At 37.8% G+C, this 27,508-nt stretch overlaps 1 protein-coding gene across 3 annotated transcripts; it reads left to right on the top strand.

The window, feature by feature from the left end:
• The first annotated feature begins 245 nt into the window (after positions 1-245).
• LOC114648748 (uncharacterized) lies at positions 246-25,957 on the top strand. Of its 3 annotated transcripts, none has more exons than XM_028797969.2 (5): positions 246-369; positions 11,321-11,590; positions 21,615-21,656; positions 21,808-21,882; positions 22,846-25,957. In XM_028797969.2, the coding sequence occupies exons 2-5, from the start codon at positions 11,335-11,337 to the stop codon at positions 23,859-23,861; spliced, it is 1,389 nt and encodes a 462-aa protein (XP_028653802.1). In that variant the 5' UTR covers positions 246-369; positions 11,321-11,334; the 3' UTR covers positions 23,862-25,957. The 3 variants fall into 3 exon arrangements, with proteins under 3 accessions (XP_028653802.1, XP_028653801.1, XP_028653803.1); XM_028797968.2 differs by having other exon boundaries at positions 252-404; XM_028797970.2 differs by lacking the exon at positions 21,808-21,882 and having other exon boundaries at positions 252-404.
• Positions 25,958-27,508: the final 1,551 nt, after the last annotated feature.

Below are 27,508 nucleotides of genomic sequence, written 5' to 3'. Positions count from 1 at the left end.
GTGCTGTTGTGTAAGATATTGGCACTAGTAGACTATCGTTCGCAGATGTATTTTAGGAATATACACTCCGTCTCTTACAGTCACCTTATCTTACACGTCCACCTTTAGAAAGTACTCCCACATCCCGCGACGTGTAAATTTGCGATTAGCTGATCAGTGCCTGACATACGCAAATTTAAAATATGATTGGCTGAAGTCGAAAATGATATTCATGCCCATGTTACTCCGGTCTGCAGCAATATCAACTTGGAGAGAGTTGTTAAGTTTGCAAATCCCCTGCATCAGTAACACTGACTCCATTCTGTATTTCAAAGTTGCTGGAAGAAATAAAACCTGCCATTTCCGCTTCATTTGAAACAGTAGTTTAAGGTAATTTCTCAACGTTGGTGCATCAGTGCTCACTGGTGAGTTTATTTTCGTTATGGGTCTGTACTGTTTGTTTGTAAAGTTAATTCAGGTTCATATCACGATAGTTGTGGATATTTCAAGTATTGCGGGCTTATTTCGAATTAACATTTATAAATGCTTTAGTGACTCGACTGTAAAGATTCTCCATTATTATTATTATTACTAGTCATTAAGCCCGTTACAATAACAGGCGCTAGAATAGTAGTACATAAATATTAGTAGGAACAGTCTATATTAAATGGCAAGGGACTTTGACCTCATTCTTTTTGTTGGTCGTATTTTTCTTTCTTTCAGCCTTTCTTTTGTTAATGTTTACTTGCTGAGCTGACCGTTCTTCGTGGGCTGCCGCCATGTATTGTGTGTCTTTAATTTTCTGTGACAGTAATACCGTCTTGTACGTCTGCTGGCTTGTACGTCCGTAATATACCTTTAATTTTCACTGGCGGTAATACAGGCGTGCGCGTCGGTAATATGCCTTTAATTTTCTCTGACAGTAATGCTGGCTTGTATGTGGCTGTAATATAAGTCAATGTATTGTGTACCTTTAATTTCCACTCGTAGTAATACTGATTTGTATTTCCGTAAAACGCCTTAGCCATTATGAATGTAGAGAAAAGCCAAGCAAAATGACACCTTTTATTGGCTAACTAAAAAGATTACAATATGCAAGCTTTCGAGGCAACTCAGGCCCCTTCTTCAGGCAACTTTCTCTGACAGTAATGTCGCGCATCGCGCCATGCCCCGCGCATGCGCACTTCACCAGAAGAGACACACGGACACCTGGACGCACACAGGGATTTTATTAAAGAGGATTATAATTATTATTATTATACGATTTTATTCAACTTGCTTTCTTTGATTGTCCGGGTCAAATTCTGAGACGTTGTTTTTTTTTTCTTTTCTGTTTTTTTAATGTGTTCAGGACAGTGCCGGATTAACCAATAGGCACATGTAGCATATGCTACGGGCCCCGCAATTTCGGGGGCCCCCAAATGGTGGACCCAATATTTAATGAAAAAGTGTAGCATTGAAAAACTGGTCTTTAAAAATATTATCTTTACGTTTTTAAACTGTAAATTTCTTACACAACAAAACTTTAGGGGCCCAACACATAAAATTCACATAAATATTATACGATTCTTATTATAATCGAGAGTAAAATAATTATTTAGTCCGGTTTGAACTGTTCAGAATCTAAACTTCAGATGATGCAGACCAAAAGGGCCCCCAAATTTGAAATGTGCTACGGGCCCCCAAAGCTCTTAATCCGGCCCTGGTTCAGGACACATTTGCACTTACTGGAATTTAAATCGCTATGATCAAAAAGTATGTAAGCATTAGGCATTGTGATAAAAAATGGTGACAAATTAGTGAGTGAATTAGTTGAATCCAGTCAATTACCAAGTCATTAGGGAGGAGATTAATCTGGAGCTGGATCTCATTCAGTTCCCCCACCCACCATTTAAAAATGTCAATCAAATTCATAAATCATCTGATTTGATCCTACTGTCACCTGTTCTGAAAATGTCAATCAAATTCAGAAAGCAGTGGCATTTTACAATCAACTAGCTTGTTTACAGTTATACAATACAATACAATTTATTTTTGTATAGCCCAAAATCACACAAGAAGTGCCGCAATGGGCTTTAATAGCCCCTGCCTCTTGACAGCCCCCCTGCCTTGACTCTCTAAGAAGACAAGGAAAAACTCCCAAAAAAAAACCTAGTAGGGAAAAATGGAAGAAACCTTGGGAAAGGCAGTTCAAAGAGAGACCCCTTTCCAAGTAGGTTGGGCGTGCAGTGGGTGTCAAAAGAAGGGGGTCAATACAATACAATACAATACAATACAATACACTGAATTGTACACAGTTCCTTTCAGTTTCTTTTTTACTGTTGTTTGTATACAGTATCCAGTTACTGCTGGTGCTGGGAGTGTGCACAGTTTGTTAAAATCAGGGTCACCGGGACATGGAGTGTATCCCAAGTGGTAGTGGATGCAACGTATGAAGCAACCCTGGACAGGGCAACAGTCCATTCATATGGCACATGTATCCATATTCACATGAGGCCAATTAATGTAGCATGCACATCTTGAGGATGTAGGAGGGAAACCCATTCAGACATGGAAAGACTATGCAAACCTTGCACAGACAGTAACCAGATGCATGCAGGATTGGAACCAATTTTACTGGCTCTGTGAGGCTGACCACTGCACCACCATGCCACCCCATGTTCTGCTTCTATTGTTTAACCAGTTTTGGAAGGTTTAGCAAATGCAGTTATTCAACTAATAACTAAACTGTACATCAATCAAACTAATAATTCTTGAAGTAAATTGATATAATCAGTTCAACAAAATGGTGAGCGAAAATGATTAATGCATTTGTGATCATCACTAGAATTGGAGTTTGTAATTTTGGGGAAATTAATGGCAAGATTATTCTTGAAGTTGGGATTTTCAATAAATTTTTTTAAAATATCTTGCCCACTCTGGTGCTTTACAATAGACACATGGGGCATGGGGTATCACCAGAAAATGAAAAGCTCAAAAACTTACCTCAATACGTTCAAGATAGTTGTCAAGTATTTAGCCATGTCTTGTAATTGCACACACATTGTAAAATAGTTTTATACATTTGAGGACTGTACAGGGTGCTCCAGCTCCCCAAGCACCTGATATAAAGGCTCGGACACAAGTGTAAAATGAATAACAGGATTTTATTGTGCTAAACTCTTACAGGGAAGATTTTATGATACCACAATCACAGTCCAAAGCAGCACACAGCAATACTTTGTGTCTGTTTTCTTCTCTCTCTCTCTTTGTCCTGGTCACTGCCCACTCTGTTCCTCCCATCAAGCTTTGTCAACCTCTTCCTGCATATGGCTCCGAGTTGAGGCTCCTTTTAAATTATCCCTTGAAGTACTTTGGGTGTTCCCAAGACTTGGCCTGTAGGGCCCACAGCACCCACTGGTCGCACCCATGGAACCCAACAGGACTGAGTCTAAGAACTCCAATTCCTATGGTGCCCTGTGGGAATCCATGAAACCGTCACAACCCAGGGAGGCTGCCATCTGCTAGTCTGTGGGAGATAATTCCCTGTGTATTATATCTCCCCTGGTTCTTTCTGGCCTAGGGCACCCCAGCCAAGTGCTGCTCCTGGCCGTTCCCCACACATGTCATTTTTGAACAAAAACCAGCAATAGTATGCACTTCACCCATTTTATAAAAAGACCTTTGTAAATGCAATCTCAGCATTTGTTTTCTTCTACAATAATCTTTCACATCCGAGGGCATGATTTTCTTTTGAAAAACTAAATCACAGTAAACTTTTCATGCCTTGTAGTTGGTTTTGTTTTGATTTACTTCTTTATTTATGTGAGAACTGACACAAGAGAATAGAAAGTATCCTTACTATGACAAAAACAGTACTAGTAATACGCAAAAAAAGGATTATTTCCAGATCCCTTTTGTTGTCACAAACACGCGTCAGCTAACTATTATTTTTAATAATCTATTCTGTATTTTAAAAACCCTGCAATTCTGAAAATTAACTTACTTCCTGCAGGTAACTTTTCAGTTTTCTGGATGCAGTTTACATCGCATAATGTTCTTATGTTCTTGAGACTGAGCAGCACTATAAATGTGACCATACAGGATTGCCAGATCACAGTTTTTTTGCCAAATTGGGCTATTTTTGATATTGTTGTGCATGGAAAAATATTGATTTGGTGGTGTGCAGGTTTCTCAAAATTAGCTAAACCCAAACCGTTGTCAACAACCTGAAAACTCCAAAAGAGATAAAACTCTGAAAGGTCCATCTCCTACATTTGACGGTGACTGTGTCAAAACTCCAAGGAGATAGGATGTGTACATAATCATTTATTGGGGTGGACCACACTGCCATTTGGGCGGGTTCTCAGCTGTCTTTGGAATGGAAATATTTACAAGACCTGGCAACTCTGTCTCCATGTGCAGCAGAAACATACAGTCACTGCAGACGAGATTTAAGGCAGGATCACGGCCACTGTAGCCAATAAGTTGGACCATTATTACTGAGATGCATCCATTTGCTGAGACAGAGAAAATGAGAAGAATGCCATTACAGTATATCATTTACAACAACAACATTTATTTCTATAGCACATTTTCATACAAATAATGTAGCTCAAAGTGCTTTACACGATGAAGAAAGAGAAAAAAAGACAAAATAAATAAGAATTACAATAAGGGAACATTAATTAACATAGAATAAAAGTATGGTCTGATGACCAAGGAGGACAGAAAAAAAAACAAAAACTCCAGACGGCTGGAGAAAAAAATAAAATCTGCAGGGGTTCCAGGCCACAAGACCACCCAGCCCCCTCTAGGCATTCTACCTAACATAAATGACCTCAATCAGTCCTCATGGTATTCAGGGTTCTCATGGAAGAACTTCATGATGACGGTCATGTGGACTTCTGGCCGTGTAATCCATCAATGTAGGGACATCGCGGTGCTTTGATCAGCTGGTGGTGGCGCAGATCACCACCACAGAAAACCGGAAAAAGAACAGAAGAGAGAGTAGGGGTTAGTACGGATTTTGGAGCCGTTTACTATTTACTAAAATACTTTTCATTTCCAGAACCTTAAAATGTCTACATACAGTTTTATTTTAACTGGCCACTGTGAACTGAGCATAGGCAATTAATTATACTTTGTAACGTCCTGCCTTGGAAATGAAACAAAGTACAATTGTTGCTAAATAAATATTGTTTTTATAAAGAGTAAAAGTATTTCAATATAAAAACTTTTAAATGTACAATTCTTTAAAAAATCTATTTAAGTACAGTAACAAAAGTAAGTGTAGTTCATTACTTTCCACCACTGGCAAAATGAGAATATTTATGAGAAGAGCCTGGACACCATGGTAAGTGAGTGGTCTTGTTCCATTTGTTAAAGTTGTTGTTTGTTGTATGGTGCGTTCTACCTGATAACTTTAGTTATATTGTATTTATGTTGTTTTATCTTTTAATACTAAGGGCATCGCATCACACCTGCAACAATAGTCGGGTTTCTTCAATGGGCTTCAGGGTCTGGTGTTTCAAACACTGTCGTTGAGCTGAATTGTGTGTAATGTTAATTTCCAGTCAGATTGCTTTGAGTGTTTCAATGTTTCATAAAGATTTTATAAGTTAAAACAAAGGATATGTTATACTATGGTTATCTGTTAAATATAAGCTTTAACTGTTTTTTTTTTTTTTCTCATTTTCTTGGTCTTCAGTGCCACGAATTTGTGGCTGAACAGTAGACCAAAGAATTTCAAGAGAGCTCAGGATTAATATACTGTAGAATCATGCAATACATAGTTTGAGTGTTTGTATTTTTTGCTTTGCAATGTTAAGATGGTTTAATTTAGTTATAATGTGTGTTTATTATTATATATTGTTTGTAGCAGCCAAAGTATAAGGCGAGATCAAGCACGGGTAAAACGCATGTCGAAAGAAATCTCTCAGTCCAAAAGTTTGTTTTAAGGGTATTTAGTGAAAGTTAAAAGCAAATAATCCACACAAGAATAAAAGAAAACTTACTTACACATGTAGAATAAAAGGCAAAAAAAGAAAAATGTATCTTCTCTAAACTTAGCTTTTCTGTACTTAAAAGTTCTTAATTTCTTCTTTTGTACGCTTTATATAAGCGTGTTATCTTTATGAGTTACTTCACACACTCAAAGAGCCCGTAGGTGCAGGCATGAGCACAGTTTAAAACTGTATGCACTCTATACCTTACATATGGCAAGGCTGTCACTAACTGAGAATAAAGTTTAGTCAGAGCAGATAGAAATAGCCAGAATATGCCAATTTTACTCAATATATGGGGGTTATAGGAACCTCCTATAGATTATGCTTTGTCATCTAGTAAAATATTTATGAATCTTATATAACTATGAAAATGGCTCTTATATTGTTTGTTAATGTGTCTGCATATATTGATTTAAATTAATTTAAGGTTTTTGAATTAAGTGCTAAGGTTCAAAGCTTAGAGGAGGAAACCGTTTAAATCCTGTATCTGGCTCATGCAGAGGAGACTGTTAGGAAGAATAATAATTTTTTTTTTTTTTCTCCTTCCCTTTACCGAAAAGAAAACACTTGGGAGAGGAGGTCTAGGGTTTCCTAGTATGGTATGACATATAATTATTTATACTCTAAATTTTTTTTCTTTTAGTTGTTAGTTGAACACATTAACACACACTTCTTAAAGCCCTCCTCTTTGGTCTGATATCAAACCTTTGTTACAGCTCTATACTACCATCACACTAGACCTGTCGTTCTAGGTGGGCCTCGGGGAGCTTTGTCTGCACTACCGGACTGCTAAGTGTGAATGAAGGTTCGAGGTAAACAGCAGGCAGACACTGATTCAGTAGCTCAGAAGCAATTTCTTTATTCTTTGTGAGAGAGAGAGACTTTGCAGCCCCTGTCAGCTTGAGTCACTGACAGCCAGACCAGAAAGCCCCCCTTCACAGAGACTCATTTCCTTTTATAACAGATTCTTTCAGAGACAGGCTAGACTAGAGCATGAGATAAGATTACGCAATAGGGTGGGTTGTAACACTTTTTGCTCAAAACAACTGAAGAATAAGTGGAAGGTCCTGTAACTGCTGAAACCACAGATGTTTCTTAAGAGATTGCCGTTTCTTGAGTACAGACTACAGGTCAACAGTTCTTGTCAAATATCACAAGTTGTCCTTTTTAAAATCTGCATGTAGCTTAGTCTTTCACAATAGCATCTTTACAATTTAGCTTATGTATTAATAATAAATCTAATGCATTAGTACAGGCATACAATAAAGAATTATAAAACAATGATTTTTCTTTCTCATAAGTCTGTCCATTAAGGTGTATTTTTAATGAGGAAAGTAGTTTTTGTATTTAAAACATAATGTTAAAAAATCCCATATACTTGTGAATTCATAAGAAATTAAACAGGCTTTCTCTTTGTTGTTGATTGAAAATCTCCTTCTAGCAACCATAATTACATTTCATGTCCATATAGGCTATTCTAAACTGGTAGTTACTGGAAACTTGTGCATATGTGTAAAGTCATGAATGTGTTATAGTTGATAACTGCATAGCAGAGATTATTATTTTTCAAAAATAACAGTATACATATTTGGAGACTAGAAATGACTCTGCCTTCTGATATTATAGTGGAGATTCACACATTGAAGGTGACAGATTGCAGCTAATACGTGGTAACACAGTTTGCTGTAGTATTGGCCACAAAGGAGATGCCAAGCACACACAATCACACTAAATCACAAGTGCCAGGTTTGTTCACTGTGGATGACAACGTGGGCAGATACCATCTTAAACAAGTTATATTGAGCACACACTGTGTTCGCTCCACACAATGAGTTATTTTTATCTCTGTTTTTCCTTTAGGGATGGTCTGTTCTGGTGTTGAGTGTACATTTTCTGTGCAGTTTAGTATTCAATTCAATATAATATTTAGCAAAAATTAATATTGCATATTATGACTACAGCATCCAATGTGGTCTTTTAAACATTATTGCAGTTATTATCTGGGTGTATTTTGTCCTGTTCTTTGGTTGACTCCAGTTTGGCTTTTGAGTAATAATTTTATATAGGAAATAAATACTAACAAGTGCCAGCCCACAGAAATTGCCAAATTTCACCTTGGGGACAAATATCTATATATCTGTCTTTCTATGCCCACCTTAAGATTCCATATGGGTCTGTATCACATGAATTTTAGGCTTGGTACATTAGTATTTGCTGTCTAATACTAAGGTGCAGTGTGTTATTATAAATGCTTCAGACATCCCAACCTGTAACGTCACCTTGCATGATTGGAATGAGCGAGTCAAAGCAGTAGGTATTATGCCAGAGAGCAGGCTCTGGGCTTGAAGATTTGCATGACTGGAGGAGACCAGGGCCATCTTCACAGCATTATAGGCCCCCAGGAAAAAACGTGCACTTTGGCCCCTACCTACACAACTACTCACAGGAATAAAAATGTAAATGGTTAATAAAATTAAACCTACTGTATTTATTCTTTTGGTACTTCCAACAAAATCAGTGTTTAAACATTAAAAAACATGCTATACAGCAAAGATTAAGTAACAAAAAATGTTTGAACAATATAACATGAGCCTTAAAAAACACAATAATTTCAACATATAAATGATACTCAATTGGTAAACCATATAGGCAGAGATGGCACAGTATGAAATTACTGTGAATTATGTATTATTAATCAAGTGTTCAACACAAACATTTCAATTGAGTTGAAGTGACGTTAACATATATACTTTTACGTTATGTAGTGTATGAGATCTGTACACATACTGTACATTCACGTGAGGCTGCAGAGGTGACCGTGATACAAAATCAGAGGCGAATGCCAATGTCCACTTGTAACACAATAACAAATATTTATAGTTTAGTATAGTATTTAAGTATTGACAGCAAGTCACAACATACACAGATTAGCATGGGGCTCCTATGCTCGTGGGACCCCTGGGCAACTGCCCAGCGTGCCCATGCATTAAGACGGCCCTAGAGGACACCAGAAGTCAGGTTTCTGGTGTAGTTCCAGCCACAGTCTGAAGGCAACATGCTTTTAGATTGATTGATGCCACTTAATTTCCTCATTGTGAGTATCAGTGTCGGCACGGCTGAGAAACTGGCATGCCAACTACATTAATCTTTTAGTATTCGGCATTAACTAGGCATGGAAGCAAGAAATGTTACACAATCGGCCCTCTTCCAAACTAAAACAACTCAGGCAGTAATAAAAACATTTTAAATAAAACAAAAAAATAAACAGAATGTGTGAAGTCTGAGCAATCCTATGCCCATATTTATCAGACATCTCAGAGAAGGGAAATGATCCTCAAAGCTCTCAAAATGGCACGGATTTGGTCCACTCTCAGGATTAGGAGTAAAAGCATTTCATCAGCTTTCCTAATTTAGGAAACTACTCTTAACTTCACCAGGATTTAGGAGAGCTTGTAAGCTGTCCTGTCTTCGAATGAGCTGCCAGAAGATGGCATTCAGGCAAAAATAGGCACACACATCTCAGGAAAGGTAGAATGTTTGGAAAACGCTGGACAACGATGGACCCATAAAAAGGTATTGATTTGAAAAGGATGGAATAATATATGAAACAAATCTTGTACATTATGTGATCACTACACGTACAGAGCGAAGACAGGCCCTGTTAGCCAAAATGAAAGCATTGGTAATGTTATGTGTAAAGTGCAGCTTTGTAATAGCAATGACTTGGGTATGTCACAACCAGCCATTTCTTGAATTTTCCATCAAACTTTAAACGCCCTCACAACTTGTGAGGTAATATGTAGATTTATACATTTCCCTACCACTCCACCTAAAGTAATTTTACAGCAAGCTAGACTCAGGCAAATTGGCACACACATAAGAATCATTGACTCAAATGTGGCTCAGTAAATATGCGAATCTCAAGCAGTATCACAGTATCAATACACAGGTGGTCATTGGTGAAAACAGTACTGTAGTGCAAAGCATATTACCCTGAAGATAAGTGGGGCTGGATGGGTAAATGACATTGAAATGTCACACAGGTATGCTCAGCTGTGCATTCCACAAACCCCTGGAACATTTATGTTACACTTTACAAGCCCTGGAACATTCAAGAAAGCAGGTGGAAACATTCGTGGCATAAAAATAAATAAACCCTCACCCCGCAGCGGTGATGGAGAGAAGCACATCACGGCATATTGGAAGATGATTAGAAACACTGGAAGAGTGAATGTGATTGCAGAAATGGCACAAACATAGCTGTGGCTGTAGTTCCAGTAACTGTTACTTTACAAGGCATTTCCTTCGGCCATAACAGTAAGAAGGTAATTCATCTAAAAGTACAGCTGTGGATTATCTACCTATCCATTTTCTAAACCCACTTTATTTTGAGCAAGGTCATAGGGAATCTGGAGTCTATCCCAGTAAGCACTGGGATCAATACCTGGAGCATTAATTGTAAAATAAACATATTTAATGAAGTCATTCATTCACAAACATGAACTCTCACTCCTCGCTGGGAGTAGGATGCTTTGTAAATATTTCTTATTATTTCTTTACTCTAAGGTAGGACAAATTATTATCCAAGTGTGACTTTTAATGCAGGTCCTAGGAATTGAGATGCTTAGCAATTATGGGCCAGGACCAAGTACAGTGCAATGGTGTAGTTCTGAAAAGCCCATAAAGTTGCAATATCTCTAAATATATTACATGTGGAAAGGCTAAATATGAAAGTTATACTGTATATTCTTGCAGATTTGTTTTTCAAAAACTATCTCTGGATCTGTATTTATCAAACATCTCAGAATTACTCCTAGGAATTGCACTAAAATTCACACTAGAATAAGAATTTGTCCTACCTCAGAGTAGAATATAAGAAGTATTTATGAAGCATCCTAGTCCTAGTCCCAGTACCAGCGAGAGTAGGAATTTACATCTGTCAATGAAAGCCTTCATGATTTTATGGCAATCCTTGCCGTAAATTGCAACTCATGATGACGTTTTGTAGTTTTCTGATACTACTGCTTCATCACAAAGATGATGACGATTATGATAATAATATTCAAAGTAGGTGGAGAACAAGAAAGAAAACATAAGGTAGAATGCTGCACATAATTGTTATCCACTTGATCACAACAATGTGAAGAATAATACAGTAATGAGCACCAAGATGAAAAGGCTGAGACACACACTAAACCTTCCTAAGAATAGGAACAAATTTGCATCACTCTGACAATTTTGAGGCAGTTAAAGCTATATTTTTCCTCTGTGGCACTTGATAGTTGTGGACATAGGCATCCTTGTTGTTTTTGTAAGAAGGTTCATCATTGTATTTTTTTTTTGGTTCCCCGCAGGGTATAATCTGAAGATGAGCTCTACTACAGAACTTATTTCACAGTGCCTAAATGATCTTGGGAAGGAAAACTTCAAGCTGTTTAAAAAGAAGTTGCATTCAATTAATCATAAGCGCTATAACAAAATACCCTACAGTTCACTGGAGGAAGCTGACCGCTTAAAAACCACAAACCTTATAGAAGCTGCCTATGCTGAAGATGCTGTTGTTGTTACCATTGAAGCTCTAGAGAAAGCTGATTTACATGGAAAAGTCTCTATATTAAGAAAAGGTAATATGGGGTGATTTATCTAACAACATTTTTTGGAAACATCATGTATTATTGTAACTTTTCTTAGAAGACAGACAAGTAATAAGTTATTGTACTATGTACACATAGTACAGCATTGTGTACACTAAGGTTATTATAGTTTTGCCTTTTTATATTAGTTTTTATTTCTATATTTTTTCTGTTTAGTTTTAGTTTTCCTTCATCGTGCATTTTTAGTTTTAGTTTAGTTTTTATTTTACAAAGACGTTTCTATTTTATTTTTATATATATTAGTTTCAGTTTTAGTAATTATAGTATCGTTAAAGAGCTACTATGGAGTTTAGTTTTTGTGTCACAATGAGACAGAACTGTGCACTTTTGGAGATTGGATATAATATATTTAATGTTAGTGGAAGCTTACTACACTACACGACACACTTTACTATTTGGTTTTGTTTTTGTCTGATAAAAACAAGCATAATCAAACCAGATACTGAATATGAACAATTTCACACAATTTTATAATTTTTAAAATATTTTCTATGTCATTTGTGCTGACTGTTGCCACTTTTTCCTTTTCTTTAATTACCCAGAATGGGCCAATTTGTAATGAAATTTAGGTGAATTTTAAGGTGTGAGGGTTTTTTACTCTAAATGTCTACAGCATATCCTGCTACAACTACATAGTGTTTATAATAAATGCCTTCAACATTACATTCAAAAATCTCAAATATTCGACTTTGTTATTTTCTACCAGCCATATTGATCTCTGATTCCATCTCAGGCACAAACAATTTATAGACAGAATTTTGCCACCTGCAGGCCTGAAAAGATCAAAAATCAGAAAACAGAGTCTACTGTGTTATGACAGGTGTGACCATGAAAATCACAGGGGCTTCAGAAGAACACAACTCTTAGGCTTGAATCAGTGTGCAGACCCCACCTAGCTGTATTTAGGGAAAAAAAGAAAAACAAGCAAGTAGTGTCAAAGTTAGGGGCAGTGAGACTTGAATAGCCCACCATAAGAACTGTAAACCCATAATGAGTAGAGCAAGAGCAGGTAATAAGAGTATGGGCAGGCACAAAACGACAGAGACAGCATCTGAGATTAAGAACAATATATACATTATCTAAACCTGTTTATCCAGAGCAGGATCACAGGAACCTGGAGCCTACCCAAGTAGGTTTGGGTGCAAGGCAGGAAAAAACCCTGGTATGCAATATGAATGATATGGCTGATGTTAAGAACAAAACGAATATGATATTTCAACTATCTAATTTGAGAGAGAGAGAGAAACATTGAAAAAATGTGGACAAATATTTTAAAACATAATTCTGCTATTGAATTCTTTTCACAACTAGGGGGCTCCGCCCCCTGCTCGCTTCGCTCGCCAACCCCTGGTGTTGGGAATGACAAAGAGCGTGATGTATGAATGAGATATAGAATAGTGTGACGGTGTAGATGATGTAAATAGAAAGCAAACAATAAAGTGTGTGGCACAGTGTAAAGGTTTATTGGAAAATTTCTTTGTACACGCCGTTTAAGTGTAAAAGGTAATTCCAGCTCAGAACTTGTAAGGTCAATGAAGATGGTTATTGTTGTGATCAGAGTCAAGTTTGTCAGAGCTTAGAAAGAGTTGTGTCTCTCCAGGAAGTAATGGAATGACTTGGGTATTAATGTTTTCCACATTAATATTTTTTGGATATAATATAGTGCGTTGTGTTAAAAGGGGCATTTGGTCTAATGAGATTGCTGTTCCAAATCTCTCTGTAACTAAGTTGTCGCAGATAAAGGCTTGAGGAATTGTAATAATATGTGGCTGAAGTCCATCTGTATTGGTGAGTGTACCATCTCTCAGTTGTAATAAGCAATTGTTATGATCTGGTTCTGGACATCGTATCTTTTTTACTAACTGTATCTTTTGAAAGCAATGCCAATTGTCTGCGTATTTTAAGGTGCACTGAACAATAGCTGAGTGCATGGCATCTGGAAGAATAGCTAATCACTGTTTAAAATCTCCTCCTAATAAAAGTACCTTTCCTCCAAATCGAATATTATTATTCATAAACGTTTGTAGAAGTTTATGAATGGTGTTGAGTAAGTGACTTCATGCCATTGTACATTCATCAATAAACAACATTTTTTGAAGACGGATGTAACGTGCAGTGCCACCGTTAATGTTCATAGTGGATACCGATTTGTAGGATCTAATGTAGTTGATAAAGATTTCACTTTCAGGTACATCGTTAGTTAGAATCTTCTGTAGATATTCAGTATATGAATGTAAAGAAGGCAGTCTAATTTGACCCTTTTGACAACAACGTGTAAATGTATTACTTGTATTGCCAGTTGTGTCTTCAGGGAAGTGAACTGAATGACAATGATTGCAAATGACATTCATTAATCCGAATGAATTTTCCTGGTGTATGTTTTGCCTGTGCCGTTTGAGAGGCGCGTCGTTGTATGTCCAGTATTTGGGACGTGTTGTTTTGGAGCTGTAATCGATTTGCCTGTGCTGTGTGAGAAGCCCGTTGTAGCCTTCGCTGCCATTAACGTATGTCTGAGACGGGAGGTGTTTCGTTTTGAATCCGTGCCTGTTGCGATGCAGCACTTTGATTGATAGTTTGCGTAATGTGGATCTAGGATGTAGATTTGTGCATATTTGCGTTGTTGATTTGTTTCAGGGTGCACTGTTCCAATGCGATGCAGTATTTGTGCACATATGGGAAAGCAGTATGGGCCATTGCCTTTTGGTGGCCTGATATTTACTAAAAGCAAATGAACCATTGTAGGATCTAACGCAGTTCATAAAGTTTTTACTTTTAGGTACATCGTTAGTTAGAAGCTTTAGTTGAGCTTTGCGTTTTTGGAGTCGAGACATTTTTTCTTTTAAAAATATGGATAAGTAATAAGGAGTATTGCACTCACTGTTAATATGGAGACTTTTCTGCGGTTGAACGGTTAATAGTGCCTTATTGTAATGAGATTCACCTATGCTGCATAGCCGTCTATTTTGTTGTTTCTTTCATTTTCGTGTGTTTGTTCCTGTTATCCTTTCCTTTTCGTTTTGTACCCGTGACCGTGTATTCATGACTTGTTTCTTTCTCAGCATGCGAAATATGGATAAGTAATAAGAAGGATCGCAGTCACTGTTAATATGTTTCTTTTTCTGCAGTTGAACGGTTAATAGTGCTTTATTGTAAGGAGATCCACCAATGCTGACACCTATGCTGTCTAGTGTGAAGGTGCTGACGTTCACTTTAGAATATGTGGCTTTGGGTGTCACTTCTTATGGATGTGGGTGGGGGGGTGGGGGGGTGGGGGGGGGGGATTGTTGAGGATTGTTGTCGCGCGAGCGTCTTCTTTCTTTTTGTGTTCCTGTGTCTTGTTGAATCCCCCTCTTTGTGTGTGTCCCGTCCCTCGCTTGTAGGGTCTGTGGGGTGGTTTTGTGTTCTTTTTTTTGTGTTCCATGGGCTTGTTGAATCCCCCTCTTGGTGTGTGTCCCGTCCGGTGCCTGTAGGGGGGGGTGGTGCCTTGCTGTTGTGCGCGAGCCTCTTTTTTTTTTTTTTTTTTGGGTCTAGTTTCGTGTGCAATGTGTTTCGTGCTTTTCCTGCGTTTGACTTTGCGCCTCATTTCTCCTTTTTGTATGTGCTCACTCCTTTTTTCTGTGGTCTTGTCCGCCACTCGCGGCCCCTCATCCGCCTTTGTCGCCCTCTTTTGTCCGCCTTTCTCCGACTCTCGCGGACTCTTTTTGCGCCTGCGCAGTACGTCTTTTTGCAGCTACGGCCCATGGCCGGATGTGCCTGCGTCCATCATCCGGTTTAGCATTCTCGGTTAGTAATATGGATAATATGGATATTTGCTATTAATAATGATGAATATTAACTAAAAAAGATAAATTCATAAATATAGCATAAATACAAAAACACATTAGTATGTTTAGCGTTTCATCACTTGGCAGACTCTCTTTGTCTACCTACCTGTAGTTCAGAAGAGACATTGCCAACTCAGGAATTTTACAAGGTTTGTATCTCTTCGTTGTTAAATTACATTTTTAAAGCAAAAGTAATTGGTCAGCAACAATATGCTGATATTCTATTACGACCTAGTCAGTCTCTCGATCAGTGCCGTTTTATTTTCAAAAATCAGGAGTGGTCTCCCCTCAACTTTCTCGTGTACTCAGATATGGGGATGAATATTTGAGGAGTAACCACAAGGCAATGATTATATTATGTAAATTAAAGAACCATCAAGATAGATAGATAGATAGATAGATAGATAGATAGATAGATAGATAGATAGATAGATAGATAGATAGATAGATAGATAGATAGATAGATAGATAGATACTTTATTAATCCCGATGGGAAATTCACATTCTTCAGCAGCAGCATACTGATACAATAAATAATATTAAATTAAAGAATGATAATAATACAGGTGAAAAAAAACAGACAATAACTATGTATAATGTTAAATATTAACGTTTACCCCCCCCTGGTGGAATTAAAGAGTCGCATAGTTTGGGGGAGGAACGATCTCCTCAATCTGTCTGTGGAGCAGGACAGTGACAGTAGTCTGTCGCTGAAGCTGCTCTTCTGTCTGGAGATGACACTGTTTAGTGGATGCAGTGGATTCTCCATAATTGATAGGAGCCTGCTGAGTGCCCTTCGCTCTGCCACAGATGTTAAACTGTCCAGCTCCATGCCAACAATAGAGCCTGCCTTCCTCACCAGTTTGTCCAGGCGTGAGGCGTCTTTCCTCTTAATGCTGCCTCCCCAGCACACTACTGCGTAGAAGAGGGCGCTTGCCACAACTGTTTGATAGAACATCTGCAGCATCTTATTGCAGATGTTGAAGGAAGCCAGCCTTCTAAGGAAGTATAACCGGCTTTGTCCTTTCTTGCACAGCGCATCAGTATTGGCAGTCCAGTCTAATTTATCATCCAAGTCTAATTTATCATCCAAATTTATCAACAACAAATCAAATGAATAATATATTGATCAATTATTATAAAAGTAAAGTTGATTAAATTAGAGTATGTGTTCAGGTAAAGTACCACTTCTGGTTGATGGATTTAGCCGAAATGTTAATAGAGATCTACAATTTTGGTGCAACGACCACATGCCAAATTTCATCCATCTATCTAGTGTAGTTGCGTTTTTGAGTTACTGTGTTTACACACAGATATAATTCCAAAAAAACTGTATTTTCGGACTTGGGGAGGTCTAAAATGTCAAGATTCAGCAAAATCTCGAGGTCAAATTTTTTTCATGATTATACTTTCTCTATACTTTGATTGCGAAATGGCAGGTGAATTACTGTCAACAAAAAGCAGGCACCTTAGAAATAAACTGAAACGTTACTCACTCGTGATTTTTCTGTCCATACGGTAAAGTTTTTGTTGACCACCACATTCTAGTTTCAGGCGTTTGAATTACATCTTGATATACAACAAGTGCAATGAAAGGCGGTACGTAAATCGCTTTTGTGGACGAAAAAGGCACACTGGAATGCAGACAGATAATATTTTCTCAATTCACTTTATTTATTCATTCGGAGTCGCAGTAAGTAGAGATTCAAAAGAGTATAACTTATTGCCGCAAAGCTCAATTGAACCCTGATCAAAAGCCAGGAGGGGTTTTTTATACTTCAGCATCTCATGATTAATAAGACAGAAAGAACATCCTTATCAAAACAGTAAAGTTAAACAATATGTCTGTTGAGCTAAGCATTATCTGTGTTTTGGAAGCTAAGCACAGGAGAGACGCCTTTGCATAAACTACATGTACAGTTCTGCAGCCTTGTGACCTTGTCCCTGAAACATTCACTCTGAGAAAGGGAAAAACAAGAAACAGCTTAGATTTTATTCATCTAGACACTATTTCTCCTGAACCCTGGAATAACATATTTTTGTTAGTTCATAAGCCAAAGCGTCTCTCACTGGCAAGTTACAAAATAGTTATTATAAAGATTCTAATTTACTAAACACACAAAATACATGGTGCTGAGGAGAACATTCTTCTTCTACATTTTCTTTTCCATATGCTTTACCCGCATATTCAGCTTGCTCTGTCACTACAAATGCTGTGTGAACAGCCACCCTCCTTCACCAGCCGCCATTCACTGGATGAATATATGCAGGTGGCTCGTGGTGGAAGACGTTCAGTTTTAGAGTTTAAAAGTTATAAGGGTTAAAAACTAACAGCAAGAATATTAATTTAAAAACGAAAACTAAAATTATTTTAGTAAATTATTATTTTATTTCAGTTAGTCTTTCCAGCTACTTTAATAGTTTCGTTTAGTTTTAGTTTTTCATTTCAGTTTTGTTAATTATTTTATTTCAGTTTACAAAAATGTTTTTTAATAATAGTTTCAGTTTTGATTTTAGTTTTTGTTAACTATAATAACCTTGGTGTACACATGACAATAAACCTGAACTTGGCAGAATACACCTTAATGCAAAAGAAATCCAAGACAATGTTAAAATGTGAAACTTACATCATAGAGCCTTAACAATTTTCAGTCCTCCATATGCAAATTGATTATATTCCTCAGATTTTCATTAGCTGTGTCCCAAATTTAGAAAAAGTGGATAATTCAATATCACTGCCAGATGTTCCTGACCTATTTAGTGGTCATAAAGCTGGCCAAGATACCCACTTCTGATGCACCCCCTTGTGGATTTTCTTGTAGTAGCTCTGTTCTGTATCTGATAACTAGTGTAAGATGAGCGCTATATTGTGCCCAACCCGACACAGATTCACATGGGAGGCACGGGTAAAATAAAATAAACTGTTTATTTTTCTTTGTCTGTGGACTATGCCTTCCAGTAACACCAAGCACTCTCTCTTCCTCCACCACTCCTCCCTGGCAACCTTGTCCTCTTCCTCCCGACTCTGGCCGCTGAGTGGTGGTCACTGGCTGCCTTTTCTTGGGTGCTCCAGGTGCTTGATTGATGACATCTGGCTGCACTTCCGGGTAAGGCGAAACCAGTGCCCAAAAGGGGCCAGCAGCTCCTGCTGCAGCACCCCCTGGCGGCACCTGTGGAACCCCACAGAGGTGCACAGAACTCTAACCCCCATGAAGCCCTGGGGAAGACCAAGGCACTGCTGCAAACCAGAGAGACTGCCATCTAGCGTCCAGAGGGAGATAATGGGCTTCCCACCCTTGTTCCCCTGACAGATGTGGTGAAGGGACGTCCCGGCCAGGCATGGGCCCCGGCCATCCGTCACACAAGCCATTGCAAATTTCACCAGTGAGGGTCTGAATCTTGTGTTCATTGTAAAATATGAGCTAGTTAATAGAGGAACTGTTTAGTTTAATGTAAGTTTTTTGTCATGAGTATAAAGTATGGTAATATTCTTACTTGTATGTTTAATCACCATGCAACAGATCACCACTCTTTGATGCCAAGATCAGTGAGTATAACTAGCAAATGTTAACCTTAACTTGAAAACATTAGATTCTTCTTTATCTAAAAGTGATTTGTTCAAAAAGTAACCTAAAGAGTCTCAAAGATCCTTAGGGATTATTGCAATAAAGACTGCATAACAAGAGAAAAGCCTGATAATAGGGATAGATATTCCATTGATCTTCAATGCTGAGATCTCAAGAAGAATCAAGTTACAGAACAAAGATTTCCAAGAATCAACAAAAGTTGAAAGTGGGGCTGTCCAGCGAGAGTCCTGTGCCAGCTTGATTGTACACAGAAAAAACACCTCTGCTGGATTACTTAAGAAAGAACTTGCAGAGGTCCAGCAGACTGATGAGGGGGGAAACCTGTGTTTGCTCAGATGTCCAGAAGAAAAATAGCAAGAGTGTCAAGGAAACTCCAGATAGGACTAAGGGTATAGGTCAAGTGAGGTGACACTCCTCTGTCAGAACTATCTCAGATTAAGCAGCATGCTTAATATGATGTCCAAGGGAATTTTGAGAGGGTAGGTATTTGGTAGGAGAGGGAGGGAGCGTTGAGCTACCAAAGTTTATACAGGAACAATGTTTATTTTATAAATGGCCAAATGAATGGAAAGATAGTAAGATGTCGCCAGGCAGAGATGGAATTTTTGATGTTTTAATGGCATGACAATGATTAGAGGTGACAATATTTTTTTTTTTTACCAAATTAGAAATATCAAAGTTGAGATATTTGAATGAATTTGTCATGGGATAGGAGAAGTGAGCATTGACAGAGATGGTTTAAAGGGATCAGATTTGAACCAGTTCATTTTGAACTCTGAGACAACTTCAATAGGCACTGAAGAATTTTGAGTACTTTAGTAAGATCGGGGTTTATTGGGAAGGGCATTACCTACAAAAAGAAGGACATTGTACACGTATAAAGGCATTTTTTATGGAATGCTTATGTATATTTATGGGTGTAATTAAACCTGAAGAGAAATGGTCAAAGGAGAGGAGATAAAGGACAACCTTGTGTACCTCACCTGTGAAGGGGTTGGAATATGTTTAAAATAATAAAGATTATTGCCAAAGGGTATAAATAAATTGTTTTAATCATATTGACTTCATGTGGTTGAAAACCTTCCCAGTATCAAAAGGAAGAAGGGCTACAACAGATAGTAGTAAAGATAAAAATAATAATAATAATTTGGAATTTTAATTATTTAAGAAAATTAGGCAAGAACATAGACTGTTTAAGTGGTCTTTTTCCTGTTTAGGTTAAGACAGTTATCAATGCTTTATTGATTGACAAATGGCCAGTTCAAGTTTTAAAAGATAACAGCAGGACTATGATTAGTAAAATGAAGTGAAGCAGGCAGAGCCTTTATAGGAGTAAACACACTAAATATGAAGGACATTAAAACTGCTGACGGCTATTGGCTATAACGCTAATAAAGTGGAGGGGAGTGTGGGTGGTTGACATAGAAAATAGAAAAATCTTGTTTTTGTTAGGTTTTATTTGATTGATTGTATACTATGTTACTTTGTTCAAATACAATTACTAAAAAAAGAAACAACTGTACAAAATATGTGAGACTTCAAGAAAGAATACAGGCAGGATTGTTTATCACAATTGGTCAACTTAGGGACAAAAACTATTAGAATGACTTTGTCTTTGAAAAGCAGAATAGACATCTTTATCAAAATAAAAACTAAAATAGAGAGTTGCAGATAATATCCATTGGACCATTTTACCATGGAGGCAAATGTTTCCAGTTCTTCATCTTCTGAAAATTATACATTGAGGTAGACCAGTGCTTCTGGGAGCTCATTGTGGCTGCAAGTTTTTTGTTGCAATCAAATTCTCGGTTTAATTGGACTACTCGCCTAACTAAACAAGCTGTTAGATCCCAGTTTCTGTGTTTTGGGGTCAATATGGAAATCTGAAAACTAATTTTATTTACTAATCATTGATTTATGATAAATGAGAGTAATTTAGTGTTTTGTTTTTTAATGTGGTTTTAAATATGTTGATCATTATTATGATTTTTCAGTCTGATTTCTCCAAGTATTCTGGTTAATTATTCCATGACTTACTAATGACTGCGGTGGGTTGGCACCCTGCCCAGGATTGGTTCCCTGCCTTGTGCCCTGTGTTGGCTGGGATTGGCTCCAGCAGACCCCCGTGACCCTGTGTTCGGATTCAGCGGGTTGGAAAATGGATGGATGGATGGACTTACTAATGAGCATATTTGTGAGTTTGATGCTGAAGTAGTTGCAGCCTTTCGAGATTCTGTGTTATCTGCCTGGCTGTCTGATCTGTTCACTGATAATTGTCATTATTAGGAGACAATTTAGGGAGTAAAATAAATAGAAAAAATGCAAATTAATAGGAAAACAGCAAAAAAGAGCTATAGCCAAAATCAAAATGATGTGTTTCTCAGAATTCTAAATAAGAGAAGAGCAAAAGACCATCTAGTCAAATGAGATCTATCTGGGGCAGATTGAGTAACTGGTTAGAACAAAAACCTGCAGCCATAGTGGGCCCCAGCACTTAGTTTGTCAACCTCGGGGGGGTCTCAAAATATTAATTAAGTAAGCTATCCTGACAGCTTTCAATAATTGTAAATTTTTTCTTCACAGAACTCAAAAGAAAATCTGCAACTGAGGATGAATCTGTGCAAGGTACAGCATATTGTTATAACATTCGAACAGCTCTTCAGATGCAGTTTTATAGAAAATTATGTCAGTTCATGGTAGACACATGCCCATTACAAGCTAGTAAATTATGAGAAAATACTACAGCTATTTTACAAGTTCTTTTTGTCACCTATAGAAAGCAAGCATATGAAATTGAGTCCTTCCATTCCTGATCCTTCAAATGCAAGCCAAGTGGATGGAACCATTTTAAGTAAGTAACCTTCTATCCTGACTGCATTTTGTAACAAATACACCAGCAAAACAGATGTGAGTGGTTAATGCTGCTGCCACTCGGCTCCAGAGTCCAGGGTTGTTTGGGGTTTGCATGCTTTTGTGTCCTCTCTTTAATTTGGTTTCCACCAACTTCAACCAAAAACGTTGACTTAGTTATGAATGAGGTGGTCCTGTGGTAGTCTGCTTCTCTCTCTAGGGTTTATTCCTCCTTTGTGGTTGATGCTCCCAGATAGGTTCAGACCCTTGGTGATTCCATGCAATAAGATAATGAATAAGGTAAATAATCACTCAAACACACACTAACATATTGCAAAGACTGAAAAATGCAGTCGTCAAGTATCAATGTTGTCATGTCCGGTGTACTTGTAATAGCACCTGAGCGAAAAGTGGCGGTATACAGGATGTCTGTAAATGATGCCTTCAAATGTACAGATGAAATCACTGCACAATTGTTCTGTCATCACCTTCTCATAACACATGCAGCAGCATTATCTTTCCAGCATTATAAGTGCTTTCTAGGGCACCAGCAGCATATGCTCAGCTGTCACTATGAGTCTAAGCTGTGTTTTCATTTCATTTTCACTTCACAGTCAATTGTGATATCAAGTAAAACAAGTCTAACAAAGCAATCCACATTTTCCCTGTAACTAAACGTACAGCATCTTGTTTCTGTTCAGATAAATGAGGCAGTCTTACAATGTCCTAGTTGCTGCACAAACAAGTGTCCCAACTTCCATTGGCATTCGTGTTGCTTACACTGGAATGTCCAACTTTTCATTTTCGTCCTAGTAGCATCTGTCTTTCCTAAGTATGCATCCCAGTGCAAGTTGTAAAGTCTCTACGAGTAAGTGTATGCCTGTGGAATTTGTGCAATCGTGTACAGAACGATAATGATTCCTTATATCACTGGGGTCTAACATGACTTTCTGTTCTTCTGTAGCTGAGTACAGTCTGTCCCAGATGGAGGAATTTGCAAGAAAGAACAGTGTCTCTCTGATCAAGAAGCTAGAGGAGAAGGTGGGAGTAGATCGAGTAGTAGAAGAAAAACAATTCCTGAAATCCAGAACATTAAAAGAAAATTGGTTATTGGACTGGAAAATTGCCAAACGTGTTAGCACAAGGCTGGATATACCACAAGATTTTCACTGGGAACTTGTAAAAGAATTACTGTTTAAAAAGGTTAGTGAGTTCAAAACAAGAGAAGAAAATGAACAAGAAACCAAGGACGAAGAAAAAGCTGTCACTGACAAGCAAGCGACCAACGATCAAAGCTGCAATTCAGATGCAGAATTTGGAGTGTACAATTGGACAACATACACACAAGATGTTCAAAATGATGTTGATTCTGGACAGGGCAACAAGCAGCATGCGAAACAGGAAGAGCAACAAACAGAGAGTCCTGCAGGAAATAAAAATGCCGGAAGATATAAAGTTGAGGCACAAGAAAATGAAAGAAAAGCAAAAAACTTAATAAAGTGGCTGGATCATGAAGTGGAGAAGGCATCTAATACAACAAATGCAAGGAAAGAAGAAATAAAAACTAAAATCAAATCCAACATTGAATTTATAGATACGTGGGAACATAAGACATACAGATGTTTGGTTGCTCACAAATGCATCCTTTATACCAGTATTATCACTGGAGAGCAGAGACTGATTGAGCTAGAAAAGTCAGCATTTAAGTGCCTCACTACTAAAGGAGAACCACGTGTAGAATCCAAGTTCAAGTGGCAGTACTACATGTGGATGTTTGGGGGTATCAGAAATATAGATGTAGTCTTCTGTGACAGAGATAGTGATGAGATCATACCATATAAGTATAATGAGAACTGGTTTAAAAATTTTCATACTGAATTTCCCAAATTTCTAGATGAACAAATCCTTCCAGTCATTGCTCTGTACAAGGAGGCTCAGAAGGAGAACAATTTCAGATTCCTGGAAAGTGACATGCAGTGAAGAGCCAAACCCCTTTGGGCCCACTTTTTCATTCTGTACTTGGCATTCCAGTTTCTTTCAGCCTATAGCTGGGTTGTCTAGTGGGTGGGATGTCCATAGGGGGATATTTCATTTTGATGGGAGTATAACAATGCTAAGTCATAACAAGGAAACACCTGTCCAAAATGAATATCAAGAGCACAGATTGGCCATTTAGAACTCTGAATGCAAGCTAAAGCTCAAGACCAGCTTGATTAAGATGAATAGTCAAGTCCATTATCATTATAATTGAGATCTGTCCAGTAGACAAACAGAGGAGAGGAATACCCAACGTTAGCCTGCAGAAATCATGGAGAAAATCAACCTGGTGGGTGCATGGTCAATTATAACAGACAAAATCAAAATGATAATCAGAAAATATTCATCTCTGAATTAAAAAAAAAGGTTACTTGGTGGACCTCTCCAAATTATGACTGTCTTGACACTGGTCAGTTTAACTAAGAGCATATGCTAACTGGCATATCCGCTAGGCCAGGGCTCCTCAGTTACAGTCCTGGAGATCCACAGTGAGTGCAGGTTTCCACGTCAACCAGTTTCATTATTAGAAGTCAAGTGTGGCAGATATGGACCTAGTTATTTAATCACATGGCTTGTTGGCACTTTCATTCTTCCGAGACAAATCGTTTAGCACATTTTAAGATGTTTCACTTTCTGAGAACATCATCCATATGTTTTTGAGGCCTGGAACAGAATTGCTGCTCTTGGTCCTTCCCTGCTCTCGTATTTATTTCAAAACACAGATACTTCATGCTGCACATACAGAGGTTTAAATGGAAGCACCTGACCTTAAGAGCTGGTGGTTCTCCTTTGTCATTTGCACCTCATTATTAACTGATGGCTGGTTAAGAAAGCAGGCAAAATTAAAACCTTAATGCAGTTATTTATAACTAAAATAGGTAATAAAGGGCTCTGAATTGTAATAAGCAAGTTAAATTAAACATAAACCCAAACAACAGCTTGCTTTAGTAGTAAATAAACAGGTTCTAATTAAAAAGTTGTTTAAAGTGAAAGTTTAAAGGGCACTGTGGCCCTCCAGGATGGGACCAATGACTGACATTCATGAACACTTGATCAATCACAGAGGTGTCTTCATCAGGAACACACTTTTTTGGAGGAAACCTTTGGTAAGAAGTGTTGGAATCTGTTTGAATGGGAAAAGAACTGGGCAATGATCTCCACAAGATGCACCTGATCTGGTATTTGTTAGAAAGTTAGAAGAAAAAAATGTCACACCAAAGAAGTTCATTTAGGCAAGGCTTAACTTCTAGGTAGGGCATTTTGATTGTCAGATTTGTGGAAAATGGGCTACAGCCTTCCAGGATGATGTTTGCCCACCTCCTGTGATGCCATTAAATAATCATTTATTGAGTACAATGTTTCAATACAGAATTGATTACTGAGAGGTGCCCAGCCCATCTCCAGAAGTTTGTCTCATTCAGTGAAACATGACATATTTCATCTGTAGATCGTACCTCCTCCGACTGTGATGAAAATCCCACGTGTAATAAATACAATAGTTACACAATTTCAGAATTTCCATGAAGTACCTGGTATTCAGAACAATATGTTAGGACTTTTGTTATAAGACAGTGCCATTCTTATTTAATCAAGTTTAGGGTTGTAGGGACACAATACTTGCGTGCGCCAGCCACGGCCAATGAGTTTCATCACTGATTTATCAATAAAATTACATTGCAGTGATTTTACATTTTTTTCAATAACTTTAACTTTAAATTCTATGGAGTGGCATCTCTACATTAAGGGCAGGTGATGTTGTTATTATTATTATTAGTAGTAGTAGTAGTTGTAGTATTTTTATTATTGTTAATAGTAATTGTTGTTTTATTTTATATTAGTAGTAGTAGTGCTATTTTTATGGTTATTATTATTATTAGCACTAATGATAGTAGTATTAAGATTTTGGTGTTTTTCTCACATGTCACAAGTGGTACTCTTGGCTATAGCAAGTATCAAAGAGTAACGGCACATTGATGCCCCGGCCTGTTGTTGTTATTATTATTCCTTCATTTATAAAATAAACAAATGAAAAAGTTATAGTTAATTGTGTGATGTGTGTTCCTTTGTTTGCTTATTATTTATGTACTGTATATATTTACTGTTCAAAATAAAGCTGTGATATGATGCAGTGGATTTAGGGGGGACCAAGATGAAGGTTCCGCTTAGAGCCCCCATCTGCCTAGGGGCAGCACTGGTTTTTAGTTCACTGTCCTTTAGCCAGAGCACAATCAGCCCATCCAAAGAAGTGACCCTGGCACATTTTATCTGAGCTCTGAAAACTGTCAGGGTCATTAGAGACAGAGAGGACAATGAGAGGTTAGACTTGAAGAGTGTTTTAGTGGTACCCACCCAGCCTGCCAGACATGGTGGTCAAAATATCTTTGGCTAGGCCCAGGGAGGAACTAGAGTCTAGTTTTATTTACTTTTTATTTTTTTGTTATCTCTCTCCTTTAACACTTGTATGTTAAATACAGTCAAAGAGCAGTAGAACAGGTTTAAAAATGTTTTACATGTAATACAGGACAGGTACATACCTAAATTTGGAACTAGTAGGAACTCTAAAAAGAAGAACTCTGCAGTGAGTTAATAAAGAGAAGAAAACAAAGCTGCAAAGGAGTAAACAGCTGTATAAATGATAAGATTAATAACTGCAATGTGAATTGTAGTGCATATGGGAACATGAGGGCAACAATTAAGAAGGATATTTGGGAGGCTAAAAGGCCTTGGGAGAAGAATACAGCAGGAAGACCCAAAGAGATTCTTTCAGTATTTTAGTAGTAAAAGATCAGTCAAAGAGGAGGTGAAGTGCATCAGAAACCGTAACAGGGAATTAAAAGATACAGACAGTGAAATTACAGCCGCTCTAAACTTGCATTTTTTGAGGTCTTCACAAGTGAGCAAGTGGATAACCTCCCAGAGGTAAACGCGACTACTAAGGAGGTACTGAGGTAGCTGGAAATTGAAGAGGGAGAAGTGCTGCTTAGATTAAAAAGGCTGAAATCAAACAAATCTCTAAGACCAGACAATACGTACCCTTGAGTTCTAAAGGAGGTCTACTGAGTACATCTATAAACCTTGGCGCATATTTTTAGTAAGTCACTGCACTCTGGGGAAGTTCTGAAGGACTGGAAAATAGCAAATATCATGCGGTTATGTGAAAAGGGTGACAGTTGCAGATCCAAGCAACTATAGACCAGTAAGCTTAATGTGCATCACAGCAAAATTACAGGAAGGAATTATTAAGGATAAGATTGATCAGTTTTACTAATGTGCTAGAATTTGAGAAAGCAGAAAAAAAACATTATTAACTGTAATGATTATAAGTATCCATCTATCCATCCATTATCCAACCTGCTATATCCTAACTGAAGGGTTGCAGGGGTCTGCTGGAGCCAATCCCAGCCAACACAGGGTGCAAGGCAGGAAACAGACCCCAGGCAGAGCTAGCCCACCGCAGTTGATTATAAGTATTTAACTCAAAATACCAATGACTGTATTTTGTATTAATCATGCTGCAGAGAACTATATGATTTTATACTTCTATATGATTTGATCTGCATTTAGGTAGGAATTATGTTTATGCACAGAAT

The sequence above is a fragment of the Erpetoichthys calabaricus genome, chromosome 3 (genome assembly GCF_900747795.2).
Source record: "Erpetoichthys calabaricus chromosome 3, fErpCal1.3, whole genome shotgun sequence".
NCBI lineage: Eukaryota > Metazoa > Chordata > Cladistia > Polypteriformes > Polypteridae > Erpetoichthys > Erpetoichthys calabaricus.
Note: the sequence above shows the minus strand (reverse complement) of the source record. Positions and strands in the feature narration are given on the sequence as shown.

Bases quoted from the DNA above. Each gene is read 5' to 3' on its own strand.
- LOC114648748 (XM_028797969.2), top strand. From the start codon at position 11,335: ATGAGCTCTACTACAGAACTTATTTCACAGTGCCTAAATGATCTTGGG. The intron at 11,591-21,614 runs GTAATATGGGGT...TTTTCTTCACAG, and splicing joins AGTCTCTATATTAAGAAAAG to AACTCAAAAGAAAATCTGCA. The intron at 21,883-22,845 runs GTAAGTAACCTT...GTTCTTCTGTAG, and splicing joins AGTGGATGGAACCATTTTAA to CTGAGTACAGTCTGTCCCAG.